The sequence below is a fragment of the Convolutriloba macropyga genome, chromosome 1 (genome assembly GCF_964194025.1).
Source record: "Convolutriloba macropyga chromosome 1, txConMacr16.3, whole genome shotgun sequence".
Lineage (NCBI taxonomy): Eukaryota > Metazoa > Xenacoelomorpha > Acoela > Convolutidae > Convolutriloba > Convolutriloba macropyga.
Genome location: NC_134468.1, coordinates 86,691,739 through 86,711,789, shown reverse-complemented (window position 1 = coordinate 86,711,789; position 20,051 = coordinate 86,691,739). Strand labels below are relative to the sequence as shown.

At 36.3% G+C, this 20,051-nt stretch overlaps 1 protein-coding gene across 1 annotated transcript in view; it reads right to left on the bottom strand.

The window, feature by feature from the left end:
• Positions 1 to 20,051, bottom strand: part of LOC142343916 (cullin-4A-like) — a 414,013-nt gene that overhangs the window by 49,060 nt on the left and 344,902 nt on the right. Inside the window, exons 3-6 of the mRNA XM_075395314.1 lie at positions 6,407 to 6,506; positions 4,439 to 4,708; positions 3,473 to 3,641; positions 2,716 to 2,822 (exon numbers count right to left, since the gene is read on the bottom strand). Of these exons, the coding sequence (XP_075251429.1) occupies positions 2,716 to 2,822; positions 3,473 to 3,641; positions 4,439 to 4,708; positions 6,407 to 6,506 (646 nt within the window). The remainder of the gene's footprint in view (positions 1 to 2,715; positions 2,823 to 3,472; positions 3,642 to 4,438; positions 4,709 to 6,406; positions 6,507 to 20,051) is intronic.

Genomic DNA, 20,051 nt, shown 5'->3' with positions numbered 1-20,051 from the left:
CATTTCAAAAAAATATTGAAACCTCGATCTCTTGGCTCAGGTCTACTTGTTATTTAACATAGCTGGCCGAGTGCAGGAAAACAGCCGCAATAGCTTTGTAGATCTGCGGTCTCAAAAAGATAGTAAAAAAAGATCAAAAAAGAAAGGTTGAGATGTTATATTTTGTGTCATATACACTTAGACTGACACACACTCATTTGACCTTATCCCCATGAATCAAAGTAGAGAAAATCCAATTGGAGAGGGAGGAAGTCGTTTTTGAGAGTGAGGTAAGTCACGTGTGACCCAAAAACTTAACCACACAATGGAACAATAAAACTTGTTTCAATAAGATTGAAAAAATGTCACGGATACAATTCAGTCATAATTGCATGAGCGAATGAACAAAAAAAAGATTTGAAGTGATTGTGACGTGAATTGGTCGTAACAAAAACATTGCGTCATTCCAAAAACATAGGACCATTTCTTAATTTAAATTTAGAGAATTGAAGCAACTGAAGAGAACAACATCAGCCTCCTTAAAACGTAGCCTCCGATAACAAATAAATCAATTACCAAGACGTCCACGAAAGTAAACGATACACTACAACAATCGAAAAAAAGACTTCACTTCTTTTAGAAATGTGTTATCAAAGTTATTTTCCCGCCATCGCCAACCTCATAAGACCTCTACACAACGGACGCTTAGACAGCAGGTAGCAACTTTATAAAACCACTGCAGACAATTGAAATGACAGCAAAAACAATTATTTCTCAAAAACGCGATTTTTATCAAAGTCATTGAAAATAAATGGCATCAAAGTCAAAGAAACACGCAACTAAAACTTAAACTCTTCCGCATCTACTGCACTATCCATCGATAGAAATCAACAATCAGTCAATAAATCAACTTTAAAGAAAGCCAACACGGGGACCCCGCATCAAAAGTAGCGATAAATGCAGGCAACAATTAAAGTTCAAACAATTGTAGAAAAAATGTTGTCAAAGCGAAATTAGTACCAATAAACTTTAACCATTGATGAGCAAATGAGACCTATCATTAATAGAACCTTCAGTTTTTAACAAAAACAAGATAAACCAAGATATGGATATTGAAACAGCCAATGAAACCAACTATTAATTAGCTTAAAAACAGAAAAAAAAAATTTAAAAAATACAAAACTCAAAGTCCGAAAAAAAACAATAAAGTCCGAAAAAGAAACAAAGTTGTGTCAACGCAGTGAAAACTGTTAGATATGAAAAAAAACTTTTCAGTTGATCAAAAATGGGCCTCATAAGAGTGCCAATTAGATGTCTAAGCTGATAAGCAGACTAAACAAAAAAGAACTACAAATATAAACCAAATCCAAAACATCAACTCAAATTAGTACATTAATTTAAACATGCCTCAATAGAGCCATTGAGATCAATCACTGATGAGACTAGATAACAAAACAACAAACAGAACCGACTAACGTCTGGCGATTTGATCTCAAATGACCGGCGAGCAGTTGCCTCTGGTAGTAACCAGCGGCATATGGGGGATGCTTGCATATGGAGGATCCAGCAATGGGGGGGGGGGGGGGGTCCAGCGATTAGGGGTTGGGTTGGGCGAGAGGGAATGCCAACTGCCAGATAGAGGTAGGATGACTGGGGGTGTGTTGGAGCGAGTGGGGGGGGGGGGTGAGTGGGGGTCAAAAAGATTCAGAATCTCCCTTTGCACCATGAAATTTTGTCTTGGGCGAACGGCATTCTTTAACAAAGGTTAGACGTAAAACTAACAGAACTTAATCCCATCCGAGCGTTACCTGTATATCCCGTTTTTGATGACGAAAAGTCAAGTGTCAGACGACAAATCGAGCAAGCGAAAAATCGCATAAAAACGACCACATGACTAATATAATTCGTAAAAGCGTCGTTTGACAGCAATTTGAAAACCTGAGAAAGAGTCAAAATCCAAACCAAAATCTTATTTCATCAAAACAATTATCGTCAAAGTCTTTCAAAACCATTAAAGCCGCACTGAAAAAAATTTGCTCTCAAAAATCGAAAATCTGTACACCAATTTCTCACTTCACTTCAAAAAGAACTTAAAAAAATCGTCATGCCTTAGAACCACTCGATTTTCGCTCCTCCAAATACTGCAGCGTGACAGAAATCACTACTCAAATTTGACTTCTCATTGACAAGAAAAGGTCAAAAAATGTGAAGAGAACTTAAAAAAAATATAACCGGAAGAATTCCGAAGAAGACTTGAAGTAGAAAACTGACCATCCTCACTGACCTGATGCACCTCTTACTTGATTAACTTGAATCAATAACAGGAAAAACACGAGAAAACTAACTGACGAAAAAATGGAAGAGCATCTGATAAAATTTACTTTAAGTTGCAACTCCAAAAGTAGAGTTAGGAAAGCTTTGTAATACAGAAATACAGGTAGTTCTCATCAGAACACTACCAATTGACAGACAATGTAACAGGATCATGTATCAGGCTCTTCAGGTTTCTGCAGCAATTTGACCTAAACAATTTGTTTTCACGCATTTCACTTCCTTCTTTAAATTCACTCCACCAATGCTCATCTTCGAGTCGTTAAAAAACAGCTCTCATATTCTAGATGTGTATCATTTGCGGATCAACATAAGTTATTTCTAATCTGGTTGCATGACCCTTGTCTGTGACCTTGTTAAGTGCGACTATAGTTAAACATGAAGTATTTTGAGGTTAACACTCACTTGAGGTATTCTGTGGTGTCCAGTGCAGCTATGAGCTCCAGTCCCTCGTACCTGTACAAGTGTTCTGTCGCATCAACGAACCTCTTCTCAAACATGCTCCCATACACCTAAGATTACATAGAATTGTTACAAAAATTCACTCTGATCATGCACATAACTCGAAAAGGATGGCTGATCTCTCTGAACAAATCTCGCTTAGGACTTTTTGACCAAAAGAAATAGCTGATTTGTTGCAACTCCGAATACAGAAACTAAGTAAATTTTCCTTTATATAAGCTCCTTAACAAGGCTTTTACAAGTATATCATGGGCACCTGTTTCTATCACTGCAACAGTTTTTAATCTTGCAGCATACGTTTTAATTTCAACCTCCAATTTAAAGTATTTGCAGATATTTTGACAAGTTCGGTTAAGAATGCAATAACAGCAAATTAACATGCACTCAGTTTATTATCATGGCTGACAGCTCTGAATAGACCTCTCGTACCGCTTGGTTATTATTGAATGCCTAAAAAGCATCCAATTTTATTGAATTATGCTCAATTGCGCATCCATATGTTAATGATAGGAGTCATTTCATCTGTTTTCATCTAAATATTTCTAACTTAATTATTACTTTACTTTATTTTGACCTTTAACATCTGCCCAGTGAATTTGAAACGTTATTTCAACTGATATCCATCGTAAAATAACGCAACGCCAACTTTCAAACGTGACAATCAAGTGAAATCGAAGTGAAAGGAAAGAAAGGAACTGACGTGTAGATCTGATAGCATTCTGAGGAGGCACTTGATGAGGGAACTGTTGACCAGTTCACCCGCCCTCTCCCTCTGTAGCAGATCCAGGATCCCATCCACAGTTCTCACACAAATGGCTTTGTTATTATCACACAACACACACTGTCTGAACAGCTCCAGTCCTATCTCCCTATAAGCGCACAACTCCATTAAAACAGTCCAGCTCTTTAAAACAGATCAAACAGTTCCGGCCCATTATCTTAAAAGTCTCGAGATCCTTAAAAGCCTCGAAAAAAATCCTTAATGAGACCAGCTCTTGAAAAAATTGTAAAATCATATTGTTCTGGCTCAGTTTTCTTTCGAAAATTGTCCTACACAATTTTCAATTTTTTAAAAACATTTTTCAAAGAGTGGCGGAAAAGGATAGTCTAATCTATTTCAGTGTGGCATAACTTATCCAATTGTAATCTCAACAAGAGTTGAACTTAAAACATTAACACACGGTTGTCATCAAGCTCTCGAAGTTATTCAACATTTCGACATTTCGGCTTCGCTTCGTAGTCTGATAACTTTTCGATGACGATAACAACCGGTGGTAATATTCATTAACAACCTTCCGAATGTTTATCAAACTTTTCCCGACCATGAAAGTTTACACAAAAAAAAGACTAGCAAAAAGAGGTTTTCCGAGCTAGACATTAAGTGTTATCACGCAGGCTGCTCTGCATAATTATTTCAGTTAATTGACCAAATTTTGAAAAGAAAGTTTTGAATGTAAAACTGAGATCTATTCTCCAACCCCACCCCCCCCCCCCCCCCCAGCGCTATTTATGCATAGTAACGTGCTATGTAACAACAAAAATTGTAATTGGACAGAAACACAATAGATTCCAAAACTTAACATTATCAATAGTTTATTTCGACTTTTAAGTCACAATATTTAAGTCCGAATTGACCCTTATGATAAAAGCCCTTCTTATGGCTAACCATATAGAGTTGACTCCGGCAGTTTGCAATGTGTACTTTCTATCTATGACTAGGAATATGGATCTGATCATGACCATATGCTGGCAGTGCTGCTCCCACTGGTTGCCAACTTGAGCCAGAAAAGGGTCGAAGTGCAGGGCCAGGCTCTCTGTCAGCTGTCTGGCTATTTGGGACACCCGCTGGTGGCACACGAGACGCAAGTCATCGTACAATCTGGCCGAGAGGTTGTGTGTGCAGATATCGTTCACACGGTCATACAAGGTCTCCAAGCTAAACAAAACACTAATTGTATTATGACATTATTCCAGGAAAATAAGGATTTATTGACTTAGTTGCCTTTCCTTACAGAAGCACTTCTTGTCCTGATTTCAGCAGACAAAAGAGTCAAATTTCTTAGTATTGATTCTTAAGACGAGCTCATGTAAAAAGTTAATTTCAATAACAGTCTATTTTAAACGATCCTTTTTGCGTTGTGATTAATTCTGGAATGAACATAAAAACAGTACTATTGTTCAGTAATTTTAGCGGCGGCTTTTAATAACACGAAGTTTCAAGGCCCTCTTTAACACTCCTCAAACCCAAAACATGGAGATAACCCCTAAAACTTTTAAAACTAATAGCACAACATTCTTATTCCACTTCCAGTTACAGTCACTTCGGATGATTGGTAGCAATATCAATACTGCGATTTTATGAAAAATGTGTTTACTGTGTTAGACACTTTAATTAAACTACAATGAGGTTGAAGAAATTAACAATCCAATGTTTTTAAAACACTTCAGGATTGTTTGGATTTGATGTAATATATAATCTCGTGAATCGCAGAAGTTTCTGTGAATCTCGTGAAGTTTGGAAGTCGAAAACTCTTTGTATTAATGTTGTGAATTCGGCTAAAAGATTTCAAAATCCGAAAAAGTTCAGAAGTGGAACTAATCGTCCGATTTTCCGAAACCTCATCTAAAATAAAAACATAGCTGGCAGATTGCCAGGAAATAGCCGCAATAGCTTCGTAGATTTGCGGTCTCAAAACAGCAAAAAAGGCAGACAAAAAATTAGTCTTTTCATTGAAGGCTGATATGTTATATTTTGATTAAAAATCTGTACAAGTTTTTGCTGCCTCTATTAGCTGCTCTCAAATACCCTTCAATTTAGAGTGACACACACCCATTTGACCTTATCTCTGAATTTTAAAAAAGTCAATTTCAAAGTGAGGAAGTCATTTTTGAGAGCGAGGTAAGTCAAGTGTGACTAAAAAATTATTCAGCGAATGAACAAAAAAGTCACTTCACTAAGAGCGAAAAATGACGTCACGCACGCCCTTAAGTTGAAATTGTATGAACGAATGAACAAAAATCTTGACGAAATAGAAAAACATAGCAGGACAAGTCCTAACGTACAATTCAAAGAATTTTCATTGACTAAACAGAAAACTAGACCAAGAACGGACTATGAATGGATTTGGAAAACTATTTAGAAAAAATTCGATCCAAAAAATTGAAAAAACAGTAACAATCAAAATGAAATTGCCGCATGTGAACAAAAAAACCAATAACGAGAAAGCGAATTTCTGTTCAAACACCGTTTTCTCACTCTACTTTAAAATTAGAGTGGAAAAATTTCACGCCGCAAAACCACTCGCTTTTTCGCTCCACTTCCTGTTTCGGCGTGACCAAAATCACTACTCCAATTTGACTTCAAAAATCATGAAAATGTATGAACAGATCTTAAAAAAAAAGACAGCGCCCAATATAATTCAAATTCTTTGAATTGTAAAAAACCAAGAGAAGGCCAATAATAGCCCCAGCTATCGCTGTGCGGCTACTAAAAAAAAAACAAAATGCGCTTTCAATCACTTCGGGAAATATCTTCTTGTAAGATAAATTGAGATAAATGACGAGTAAGCTCGCTTTTTTGATTCCTTTTAAAAGAAAAGGTAAAGGCAACACAAACTACTGAATAGATACTGACTTAACTGAGGTGGGTTTTGACTCGTGGATAGCATCAATAGCCTCTTTCAGTTCAATCCAACTGCGCCCGTAGAAGTTGTCAGGCAACCCAGGTCCACTGACTAAAACATCAGGAGAATCTAAAAATCTCTGTATACCCAAAGATTGTCAGAGGTGAATAACTGTTCATTGAAAAGAGTCTAAAATTCAGAGAACGGCAATATGGGCCAACAATAAAATTGCGCTGTTACGCTATGGTGCTTTACAGGACGTCAAAAGTATGCATTAGAAATTAAAGTTGACAACTTGTATCATTCAAAATGAGTCGCTAAAAAACGGTCAGCAAAATTTTCATTAATATTTTGTCAGTTACAAAATTTCGCCATTCAGTCAAATTTAACTGCTTTGAATTCATAAACCTATTTTCATACAAAAATCATTATTAAAAAGTTTAAAAAATCAATTCACTCAGATACCAAAAACCCATCGATTCAATTGTACCCTATACCTAAACAGGTAACTTGTCATGACATAACATGTACCAAACTATAAGCGCTCAAATTTGTCAATGATTGCATATCAAGCGCTAACTAACGCGCTCAATTGAGTTCAGCTGTTTGGAATTCCTTAATAATTGCGTCCAAGTTCTTTCCAGCCTTTCCGTAGTATTTTTATGGTTAATTGGGGGGGGGGGGGGTGTGAAGGGCTACAGGTTGAAAAGCCCCATCAAGCTAAAGGAGGCGATAACGGAAAGAGCCCAACATCGCGATAAATCTCAAATCCCCAATTATTTCGACCAATCAGATTGCTTGAACGCCTTAAATTACCGCCAGCAACTTCTTTGCGTGACTCTGTTTATTTTCCATTTCAGTTCAACACATCACTCACTCGCTACCTTTGACCCAAAACATCATCCGATATAAACTAAAATCAATAGACAAGGTCAATTTTTTCCAAACAACCAACAAAATCAGTTTCATCTGCCGCAATTAAACATGCTTGGTTTATCATGTGCTAGCAATAAAATCAATAATGTCAAAATTGAAACAACAAGTTTGTCAAATAAGATTTCAAAATCGCACGAGATGTCAGCTAGGATTCTCAATTTAATGACAACCAATTTCAATGAAAATTCAACTGATTTTTACGGTTGGGAATGGCAAAAACTGATGCTTTGCGAGTATGATCGCAACGACTATAACTTTATTCACGCGGGGGCTCTTGACTACCCCTTAATGTATCGACGGATTCTGTCACTTTTGGGCTTATTTGTTTACCTGTACATAATGTTCTCGTATTTCTATCGAAGACGAAGCCGTGCCGAGTTGGAACACGATTCCTTTATCATTCTATCTATCAGTTTCGGTGTTTTTGTTTCTTGCATTGTTCGTGTAGTCACTACAATCGTATCTTATGTTTGGACCGAACGAGACAGTATGACAGAATATTCAATTCTGATGAGCATTCGACATTATTTTGAGTACGATATCACATATTTCCTCGGCCTTTTACTCGCATTTTATAGATATTACGGGTCATGTAAGCCTTTAAAATCATACATTCGGACTTTTTCCGCATATCGACTTTCCATTTACTGGATTGTATTTTTACTAATCGGGCTATTTTATGTAATTTACAAAGAAGTGATGATATGTGATCACAACATCACGCCTAAAACTTTTCAAGACTGGTCGGCTTTTGTTATATACATTTCTCATCACCTGTACTTTTTACTGTCCATAATTTGGATATTCCGGCTGCACAGCATAACGGCTACAAAACATCAAACCGATATTAACAACGAGGAAAGGTATCTTCGGCATGTACTAAGATTTCACCGCTCTCGGAGTCTTTCTTACAGCAGTAATTACGGTACTACATCTACTCGAAGCTCTGTTTATTTGAAGGAAGAAAAACAATACGTGGGGACAATCAGACTATATATGTTCCTCATATTATTTGTCCTGGTTATAAATTACATTACATGGTCTGTAACGTCAATGAAGGCTTTAGCAACTGGCCGCTACTTCGGACTAGAGAACAAATTCGGCTTAGGAGTCATTCGGCTAATGAGCACAGGTCTCACGGACACGCTGCTCAAACTTCATTTCGTGTTTTTTATCCGAACAAATGAGGAGTTCAAGTTGACACTAATTCGACCAATCAGAGAATTTCGGGAACGATTTTGTCAATGGTCTAAGCCGAAGCCTTACAAGAGCATGTATTACGAAGCCTATTGTATTCATCACACAGTCAACGTATGAATCGACGCACTGATATTCTTTGGAAAACGCTTTACTAACAGAAAAAAGGTTATTTCTCAGAAAACAAATATGACTGCGTGCCAAATGTGCCTTATAATGATATAAATAACATAGTTGCAGTTAGAAAATATTTTCATTTCAAAATTTGTTTTTCGAGCTCTTTCACGCAAAAGCTTAAATCCGTCAACCCACAAAATTTCACCTGTTAATGTCCAGCACTATCTTTTTGATTTAATCAATTTAAGCTGCCGTATTTGTTGATTGGATTTTGAAAAACGCCATGTTTTATTATTCATTTCAACTACTTGTAAAAAGTAAAGTCAGAAGAGGAAAAACTGGATGTGTGTAACAAAAATTTGTTGCGAAATGAAACTAAAGCGAAGAACCAATACAATTCACTGATTACGAAGAATGAACCCAAAGAGAAGGTTCGAGTTTACGTCGTGGTCATCTCCCTTTCAACCTATAAGAGTGAAAACCCAACCTACAACGGGTACATTTTAATTTAAACTGATTGATTTATAACATATGAAACGGAAGACTCAAATTTTCTAATTCTAACCGGATCTGAACAAAACAGTTACTATGATTTTATCAAGCGATTATTTCCTGAAATCTTTTCTGAATTACGACCTACAAAAACAACCAGAAGTGGAAAAAGCGTTCCAGATATTTCATGATACATTCGATTCAACACTACTTGAATTTGCCCCCTTAAAATCGGCTAAAAATAAGACACAGACAATCCCTGCCTGTTTTGATAATAAGCTGAAAAATCTTAGATCAAAACGAAACAAGGCGTACAGAGCTTCGAAATATAACACCACAAATGAAGCTCTCAAAGTGAATTTCCAGGAAATTCCGAAAGTTTTTGAAAGTTCCGTCAAAAAATCAAAGAAAAGTTTTTATTAGAATAAGTTCAATAGTTGTATCGGACACTAAAGGCAAATCTATAAACCCATTAATGACATAAACGTCAAAGTGAAAACAAAAGAAAACATATCCCCTCTAGATAATATTGTAAATGAAAACAACCAGACACCTACTGAAATAGCCAATCAATTAAACGATTTTACAATTGTAGCGGATTCTCTCACAAAAGACATTCCCAAAACTCCATTACCAGTAATTGAACTTGTAGATAAATCAATATTTCTATATGATGTCACTCCAGCAGAAATAAAATATATTTTAGATAGTCTAGACAATAAATCATCTTCAGGGGACGATTACATTAGTAACCTCATTCTGGTCAGTTTCTAATGAAATTGTTCCTTATATGGTCTATCACATAAATATGTCTTTCAGAAACGGCATTTTCCCATCAGAACTTTAAAAAAGCAAAAGTCGTTCCGCTACACAGAGAGGGTTCCAAGACGGATCGAAATAATTACCGGTCGATATCGCTACTTAAAGTTTTCAGTAAAATTTACGAATGTGCAATGTATAACAGAATATAAAACTTTATAGAAAACTTCACGCTTCTTCATGGAAAACAATTCGGCTTTCGTTGCAAGCACAGCACAATCGATGCTCTAATTGAACTGCTTGAAAAAATAAGATTAAATAAGACAAAACATTTACAGTTTCTTCCTTGATTTGAAAAAAGCCTTTGACACTGTAGATCATAAAATTCTGCTATACAAATATGAAAGATATGGGTTTTAGGGGCAACGCTCTTAGTTGACTGAAATCGTACCTGTCCAATCGAAGTCAGGGTAGAAGCAAATGGATAATTATCTGAATGGCAGAAAGTAACTACGGGTGTACCCCAAGGCTCCATTCTTGGTCCAATACTGTTCCTTATATATATTAACGATCTCGCTGTCTTGTCCTTCTGTTGACGAACTACTATTTGTCGACGACACTAATTTGACCACTATGATCTGTAATGTATATTACATTGAGGTTGACCTACTAAATCTTAATAACTGGCTGAATTCCAATAGGCTGAAACTTAATTTAACCAAAACAGTCCAAATGAATATTAAACCAGTGCTTCCCATTCTACCTTCTTCCTAAACACTTTGCCTTTAGAAAGGAAACCTGCCTGTAAATACTTAGGTGTCTATGTTGATAACAAACTTTCATTTCTCTCGCATGTAGACAACGTAAAAATGGACTCTGGAAACAATCAGGCATTTTATCTAAGCTTAAACACTTCGTTCCTCGTTCCCAATAATACGATAATATAATAGTAATGTGCAACCAATTATTCAATATGGACTTGTGGTTTATGGCTGCACTAGCTACAAAAACCTTGAACCAACTTTGAAATTGCAAAAGAACATTTTGAAATTCATTTATTTCAGAAACAGACGTGAGAGTTGTAATGATATTTTTGAAAGAAATCAAATCCATAGGGTTTATGAGCTTTATATAATTGAATTACTCGAGTTTGTACTAAGATCTATCAATAACCTGCATAAACAAGAGTTTTTGAATAATCTGTTTTGATTTTCGAAAAATTCTAGAATGAAAAGATCAACTGAACAAGCCCTTCTCGATGAACCTCTTTGTAAAACGAAAATTTAGCAATTTTCGATAAAATACCGTGCTAGCAAATTATTCAATCTTATCAAATGCAAAAAAATACTGCCTCCAGAAATAAATAAAATGAATATATCAAAAATACCGAAAATTTATCACGAAATAAAAAATGTATCTTTGCTCCAAAATGCTGACCTAGTGAAACATATTCAGTTAATTAAATTTTTCCAAAAAATAACCCCATTGTCTGCATGCTACAGGAGGTTCAATTTCTAGACCTGATTCTGGCCTAAAAGTTTGAGCCCTCTATCTCCTCTAGTTTGAGAGATACCGCGATTTCAATTTTCTTGAAATTTTCCAAAAAAAACTTGGAAACTTTCAAATAAAAAAAAATATTTTTAATTTCCACTCTTCTCCACCATGATCAACGCTTTTATTTAGAGTGACTTGGCACGTTGAATTTGCCTCGTAAATAATTTAGAGATGCAAAATTCTCGACCAGAAACCAACATTAGAAAAAAAATATATATTTTTTTAATTTTGTTTCCCATAAGCTGTTATAACTTAATTCTGCCATCACAAAACAACATGTGTAGCCAAAGCGGTTACCCCGAGGGTCGCAGGACCCTGTTTTCTGTCCTTTCCGGTTCTCATTGTTAACACTTAATATATTATATTTTTGTTGTTGATGATATACTGGATAAATAAATTCTTTCGTTCTTTAACAAAAACAACCCCCTAACGTCCGATGAATTGTTGTGAAACGTCAAACCAAATTCTTCCATTGTACCTAGTTTGATACCGAGGAGCATAACGAAGCTAAGGAATTTCAACCGATAGATATTATATCCGACCACTCGAAAAATTTGTAGCAGAACTGCAGGTATTGAGTTCTTAAAATGGCAAAGGAGAGAAAGGGGCGTGGTAGGTGGGTTTGGGGCTAGCTAAATGGTTCTGGTAGTTTGGATTGGGAAGAGGGACTGCTATGGGACCAAAACTTCTCAAATTGACCTTAACATCCTAAATATTACCAGCAGTTCCTCATTACTAAAAATTAGAAACTAAGCTACCGTTGAAATCCACTGAACGAAAAAAGATGTCAACGTTCTAGAACAGAAGTCAATGTTCAAAAAAAGAAGTCAACGTTCTAGAACAGAAGTCAATGTTCAAAAAAAGAAGTCAACGTTCAAATCAGTAACAAAACTTGCATCAGCTAAAAAACAACCAGTATTAACACCGGAAACGACTCGAGAAGTGTAATATAATCACTAACTCAGCCTTACCTGAATTAAAAGCATCAAAAAAAAGGATAATGAAAAAAATAGCCTATTAAAACTATGGAAAACAATTAAGTTGAAGTTCCTGTCATGACCAAAAGTTCTTCAGCTATGAAATTTTGTAGAATACCAACTCTTTGAGTAGTAAAAACTTGTAGAATACCAATACTCCAAAATTAATGTTTAAGAGATAACCAAAAACTTAAGGTAAACAAGATTTTAAAAACCTATTGATGCGACATCTAGGAAAGATATCAAGAATCGGGCGATAAAATTTCAAAAACGATTGGCCTTTTGCTTCTATTTTATATATCAATACGGTTGCCCCATATTTTCTATTTTTTCTCTAAAAGAATTTTTGGAAGGTATTTTTATGAGTAAAACATTTCTATTATAAAAGAACAGTAAGCGAAGTGGCGGAACATTGCCCAATGCAGAAAAAATGAGGAGACTTTTTTGCGAGGCCAGTTTGCTCCGCGAAAAAAAAATGTTATCCTGGCTTTGGAATTATTTTCGCAAAAATTATTTGAACAAATTAAAACTGTGGATATTAGAACTGTATTAACAAATTTTTAACTTAACTGACTAACGTCGAACGAATTGCTCTCAAACGACGGGCAAGTGGTTGGGGGGGGGGGGGGGGTGCACGCTTGTGCGAGAGCTGGACGAGAGGGGGTCCAAATCGCCAGGTTGGAGGAGGTTGGACGGGGGTGCGGGGGGGGGGGGGGGTGGTGACTGAAGGGGTCCAATTTTTTAGACTATGAACTGCCCCCACACCCTGAAATTGTCACCTCAAAACATGTTTTGGTGAATCGGATACTTGGAGATTAGTAAGGCTTAAGGCTGTAAGAGAGCTGCTCGGCCACTTAATACCCTCCAATCGCGACCTGTTTATCCCGTTTTTGAGGAGTCAAATGGGTCAGACGAAAAATTGGTCCAGCGAAAAACTGCAGTGAAGCAAAAAATTGCTTTAAAAAGATCATAGGACAAATATAATTGCTACAAATTTCGTTTGAGAGCAATTAATAATAAAACTCGGCGAGATCCCATTTTTCAGCTGTCACTTTAGTAGTTACCAAAATTATTTTAAACTATACCATCACCTAAAAATGAAAAATAAATCAAAGAAACACAAAAAAATTGAGAACTAATTAGGAGAAATGTCTTGCTCGAAGAAAATGACTCCTAGCAAAAACTGGCGAAACAAACAAATGTGACAGTCACAGATGAAATAGGCAAAAAGTACGAAGAATTGCTCTCGAACGACTACTGAGAACTCGAATCTATTGCAGCCTGCTTCAGTTTAAATTCACAAAGTGGACTTCAAATGACGTCACTAGAAGTTATTATATACCACTATAACAACTTAAAAAATTGAAGTAAAAAATGCACTCTTTGTCTGTCTTTTAGTCTGTCTTTAGTCTGTCTTTTTCGTCTGTCTTTTAGTAGTCAACTGTCGCCACTTGGGTGCAGCTGCTGGCATTTATTACTCAGAGGGAATTGATCACGCAAAACGATCAAGTCGAAGTCCTGGAAGTCATCAAAAAAAATCATGACGATTAAGCAAAAATTTGTCATAAAAGACTAATCCTTTCAAAATTATTTTGCTCGAACTTCGTTCGAGAGCAATTAAAAAGTACAAATGCAAGTAAGAATGACCATGAAAGTCGCAAAATCAAATAATACGGATCAAAAAATGTAGCATATCAATTATAAAAATTTTTCAAACAAAATCGGCTATCTTCGGGCAAATAGCTCTCAAATGACCGGCCAGCGGTTGCCTTTCGTAGTAGCCATATGTGTGTAAGTGGGGGTGACCTGAGTGGATCAAACTTTTAAGATAAGACCGCCCTTCACACCTCAAGAAATTCTCTCCTCAAAAGTTTCGGTGAACAGCATATTCAGAGGCTAGTTAGGAGTAAGGCTCTAAGAGAGCTGCTCAGCCAATTACCTCCAGATTTGACTTCTTTATCCCGTTTTGGAAGACAAAAAGTTGACAGAGTCAGACAAAGTGATCAAATGAAAAATGGCATTAAAAAAGACCACAGGACTAAAAAAATTCGCTAAACTTTATTTGAGAGCAATTAAATATCTTACTAAGAATCAATTGAAAACATCCAGTATAGATTTTGTTACAAAAAAATGCTTCAAGAAGAAAACAGCAGAGAAACTATAGCAAAGAAGTACAAACTGAAAGAAGGAGATTTGGAAGATTTTTTCTCAGAATACATTAATGGCCACTTGAATATCTCTTTGTTCAATTGATAGGTGTTAAACAATAATTTTTGTTCAAACAGTCTAATAAATTTTTATTAAAAACTTTAATTGCAATAAAAAACAGGCCTCATTGTCAAAAATGCGGCTGAAATCCGCGGACCACATGCACTATACTCTCAAGACTAATTATTAATTCAAAATGCCTTTGACAAAACCCACCGAATCTTCAAACACAGCCAAAATGCTCCATAACTAAAAAACCGCATGAGCAAAATTTATTTGCTGCAAAAAACTAAGCAAGAACGGCAGAAAACCAATACTCGCTTTGATTAATGAACACGCACACGGAAATAATTGCTTAATTTAAAGGCAATTAAAACCAATCAAGAAAACAAAGACTCAAAAGTACAATAAGTAAGGCCACAAATTGTCCGCATAAAATTCTTAGCTTTATATAAGATGACACACAAAATACAAAGATAAACCGACTAATGTCAGAAGAATTGCTCTCGAACGACTGGCGGGTGGAAAAACATTTGACCCCGCCGAGATTCGAACCACTGACCTCCGGATCCATAATCATATGCGCTGCCCATTCGTCTACAGGCCCTTGTCCTTGCTTTGCTGTAACCGACTTTATATTAGCAACAAGCTTTACTTCGGAGTGAAAGCAATAGGGAACACTCAAAAATAAAGAACGAAAGCGTGAAAAAGTCATTTAAGAAGTCGAATAATGTTCTAAAAGAAAAGCGCAAAATGGTCAAGCCAAAAACTTGCATAAAAAAGACCAACACCTTTACAATAATTGCAATGAACTTCGTTCCAGAGCAATTAATAATTAAATATCGCGCAAGAAAGAAGCTTAAAGAATATGCTGAAGTTGTCAAAAAGATACGCGCAATTAAAGACACGTCGTGTTTCTAATTATATTGAATGAAACTCACGGATTCTTTCAAGAAATGTGGGCAAGAGTTTTGAGTTTAAAGCTGTTATCAGGAGAACGAACTTGAATTTTATCATATCAACCATAACAAACTTCGCAGCTGCTATCAACAAAACTAGTCTTCTTTTCATAATGGCATCCCCATTGCTTTAAAAAGCATCCAATTCATAGCGACAGCTTGCGTGTAAATAATGATGAATTTGGCCGAGATTGATCGTTACGCCCAATTCGAAAACATAAACCGACTAACGTCGGACAAATTGCTCTCCAACGACAGGAGCGGCAATTTAATTCAGAGGGGACTGGAGCAAAGATAAATTTCTATGGGTCAAAGCCGCAGCCTCCGGCTGGTTAGACTCAAGATTTTAGCTCTCAGCTATCAGGGATTTGTAATATCCTATCTTACAGTCACTTTTGTTTTAGCAAGACCTGGTTTCTGTATAAGAGTAATTCAGATCACGCAAAAAGCAAGACTGAAAAAATTACTCAAGAAGCAAAATAAAAAAAATGTTCTAGAACAAAAGTGCAAAATGTTATAGAACAAAAAAATGATCAAGCAAATATTTTGCATAAAAAAAACATACGTTTACTATAATTGCTTCAAACTTCGCTCAAGAGCAATTAATTAAATTTAACCAGTGCGGCTTTTAAAATCAAAAACTAAAAAAAAAAACGATTTTAATGGTCCGTCCTAGCGGAAAACGTTCAACAGAAGCCTCGCTAATGTGCAATTCAATTATAAGTTCGGACTTCTTTGTTCACATCGAACGCAGAAAAATTGCCATTTAGCTGCCAGGCCACCGCTAATACAATTCAGTTGATTGGTCAAAAATGGTTTGCTGGGAGCTTGCATTAGGTTTGATGGGAGATACGCAATTCAACAATCCCAAACAACTTGATGGATGATATTCAAAAAATGAGAACCATAACATCTGCCTATGTTGTCAAACACTCTTTATATCTTTTCTGATAAACGTCAAAATTATTCCTAATGTCATTTGACACTGGCACAAGGGACAAATGGACAACCCTTTTAGGTAAGGCGCTTTCTTTACAGTGCATTAACGATGAAAAATTCTAGTTAGTGATACTCTCAACCAAATCAAACTCATTCATGAAATATTTGTCAGCTAAAATTCGATGTAACTACCTCAATCCAGAAACTTAAACTAAATATAAACAAAAGGAAAGTTTGTTCAAAAATTGTAGAACAAACCGCAATCAGTTGTCTGAGGAATTGATTGAGTGATCATTTATTCACCTATTTTGTCAGAGAAAAGCAGGCAACACAAAATGATGGGTTCATCGGTAGTGAAGTGTGATGTAAGTTTAATCAATTCAATCATACAAAAGATGGAAAGGTCAAGTGTCTGGATAAATACCAAGCCATCTTTTACTGAAATTCATTTCAGATATAATTTGAAAAAATTCACTTTCTACCTCAGAAACGGAGATAACCAGTTTTGCGCAGTGGGTAAGCAAATCTACAGTTATGCAGAACGGAAAAGAAGGCTGCTTACTATTTGATGTGAGACAAACAAATGAGAAAGACCAAATTGATACAAATTCCTCAAAGAAATCAACTTATCATCTCAGAATCAGTTAAAATCAATTTAGGACTAGTTAACATCAAATGATATAACTTGGCAGACATAACCAGAAATTTGCTCTGGCTTTGAATTTTTGTATGTGATAAGAATTATATTTAGAAAATGGGTTTTTTGCAAAACCGTTTTTTGGGAAAAAAATTATTTTAAATTGCTCTGGCAAGTTTTAAACTGCTTTGGCAAGCTGCGACAATCTTCACCAGTGACTTGATGCGACATCTAGGAAAGATATCAAGAATCGGGCGATAAAATTTCAAAAACGATTGGCCTTTTGCTTTTATTTTATATACCAATACGGTTGCCCCATATTTTCTATTTTTTCTCTAAAAGAATTTTTGGAAGGTATTTTTATGAGTAAAACATTTTTATTATAAAAGAACAGAAAACGAAGTGGCGGAACATTGCCCAATGCAGAAAAAATGAGGAGACTTTTTTGCGAGGCCGGTTTGCTCCGCGAAAAAAAATGTTATCCTGGCTTTGGAATTATTTTCGCAAAAATTATTTGAACAAATTAAAACTGTGGATAATAGAACTGTATTAACAAATTTTTAACTTAACTCACTAACGTCGAACGAATTGCTCTCAAACGACGGGCAAGTGGTTGGGGGAGTGTCACGCGAGGGGGGGGGGGGGGGCACGCTTGTGCGAGAGGTGGACGAGAGGGCGTCCAAATCGCCAGGTTGGAGGAGGGTGGACGGGGGTGTCGGGGGGGGGGGGGGGTGGTGACTGAAGGGGGTCAAAATTTTTAGACTAAGAACTGGCCCCCTCACAGTCTGAAATTGTCACCCCAAAACATGTTTTGGTGATTCGGATACATATTAGTAAGGCTTAAGGCTGTAAGAGAGCTGCTCGTCCACTTAATACCCTCCAATCGCGACCTGTTTATCCCGTTTTTGAGGACGAAAAGTCAAATGAATCAGACGAAAAATTGGTCCAGCGAAAAACTGCAGTGAAGCAAAAAAATTGCTTTAAAAAGATCATAGGACTAATATAATTGCTACAAATTTCGTTTGAGGGCAATTAATAATAAAACTCGGCGAGATCCCATTTTTCAGCTGTTACTTTAGTAGTTACCAAAATTATTTTAAATTATACCATTACCTAAAAATGAAAAATAAATCAAAGAAACACACAAAAAATTGAGAAATAATTAGGAGAAATGTCTTGCTCGAAGAAAATGACTCCTAGCAAAAACTGGCGACACCAGCAAATCTGACAGTCACATTTGAAATTGGCAAAAAAACGAAGAATTGCTCTCGAACGACAACTGAGAACTCAAATCTATTGCAGCCTGCTTCAGTTTAAATTCACAAAGTGGACTTCAAATGACGTCACTAGAGGTTATTATATACCACTATAACAACTAAAAAAAACTGAAGCAAAAAATGCACTCTTCGTCTGTCTTTTAGTAGTGAACTGTCGCCACTTGGGTGCAGCTGCTGGCATTTATTACTCAGAGGGAATTGATCACTCAAAACGATAAAGTCGAAGTCCTGGAAGTCAGCAAAATCATGACGGTTAAGCAAAAATTTGTCATAAAAAGACTAATCCTTTCACAATAATTTCTTCAAACTTCGTTCGAGAGCAATTAAAAAGTACTTAAAAAACAAATGCAAGTAAGAATGCAAGTAGGAACATGCAAATGCAAATGCAAGTAAGAATTCGATGTAACTACCTCAATCCAGAAACTTAAAACAAAAGAAAAGTTTGTTCAAAAATTGTAGAACAAACCACGATCAGTTGTCTGAGGAATTGATTGAGCGATCCTTTATTCAGCAGGTTTGAACATAGCTGTCAGAATGCCAGAAAATAGCCGCAATAGCTTCATAGATCTGCAGTCTCAAAAAAACAGTAAAAAGGACAGACCAAAAAAATTGTCTTTTCATTGAAGGCTGATATGTTTTATTTTGATTAAAAGTCTGTATAAGTTTTTGCTGCCTCTGTTATCTGCTCTCAAAGCTGCTCTCATTTAGAGTGACACACACCCATTTGACCTTATCTCTTTGAATTAAGTAAATAAAAGTCAATTTCAAAGTGAGGAAGGCATTGAGGCAAGTCAAGTGTGACCTAAAATTTAATCAAGCGAATGAACAAAAAACTCGATCCAATTAGAGCAAAAAATGACGTCAAGCACGCACTTCACTTGAAATTGCATGAACGAATGAACAAAAAGCAGATTTGAAGTGGTTGTGACGTCATATGGTCGTAACAAAAATCGCGACGACGAAATAAAAAAACCAAGCGAAGGCCAACAATAGCTCCAGCTATCGCTGTGCGGCTATTAAAAATAAAAACATATGAGACTAAGGTCGGGCGAATTGCTCTCAAACGACCGGCGAGCGGTTGGCTTCGTCAGTAGCTAGGCACGGTTTGGTGATGCTAGCTTCAGCCTAATAGAAGGGGGGTAATTGAGCGCAGCTACACGAACCACCCTTCGCACCATAAGTATAAGTCTCTAAAAAAAATTCTGTGAATCGCATACTTGAAGACTAGTGAGCTGAAAGGCTCTAAGAGCACTTAATGACCGCTGGTCGCTACCTGTTTGTCCAGTTTTTGAGGACGAAAAGTCAAATGCGTCAGACGAAAAATTGGTCAAGCGAAAAATCGAATGAAAAAAGACCGACAGGACTGATATAATTGCTACAAACTTCGTTTGAGAGCAATTAAACACAACTGCATAAGTTGTACACGATCAATTTTTTAAATGTTGCAGTTCTCAAAAACTACATATCAAACTTATTCGTGTTGACAAGCATTAGAACGATGTCTACTGTGACCACGCTTAAGAACAATGTTGAAACGTACTAAAATGACCACAACGACCGAAACTTTGTTAAATGAAATGCATGCACCCCTATAAATTAGTCAG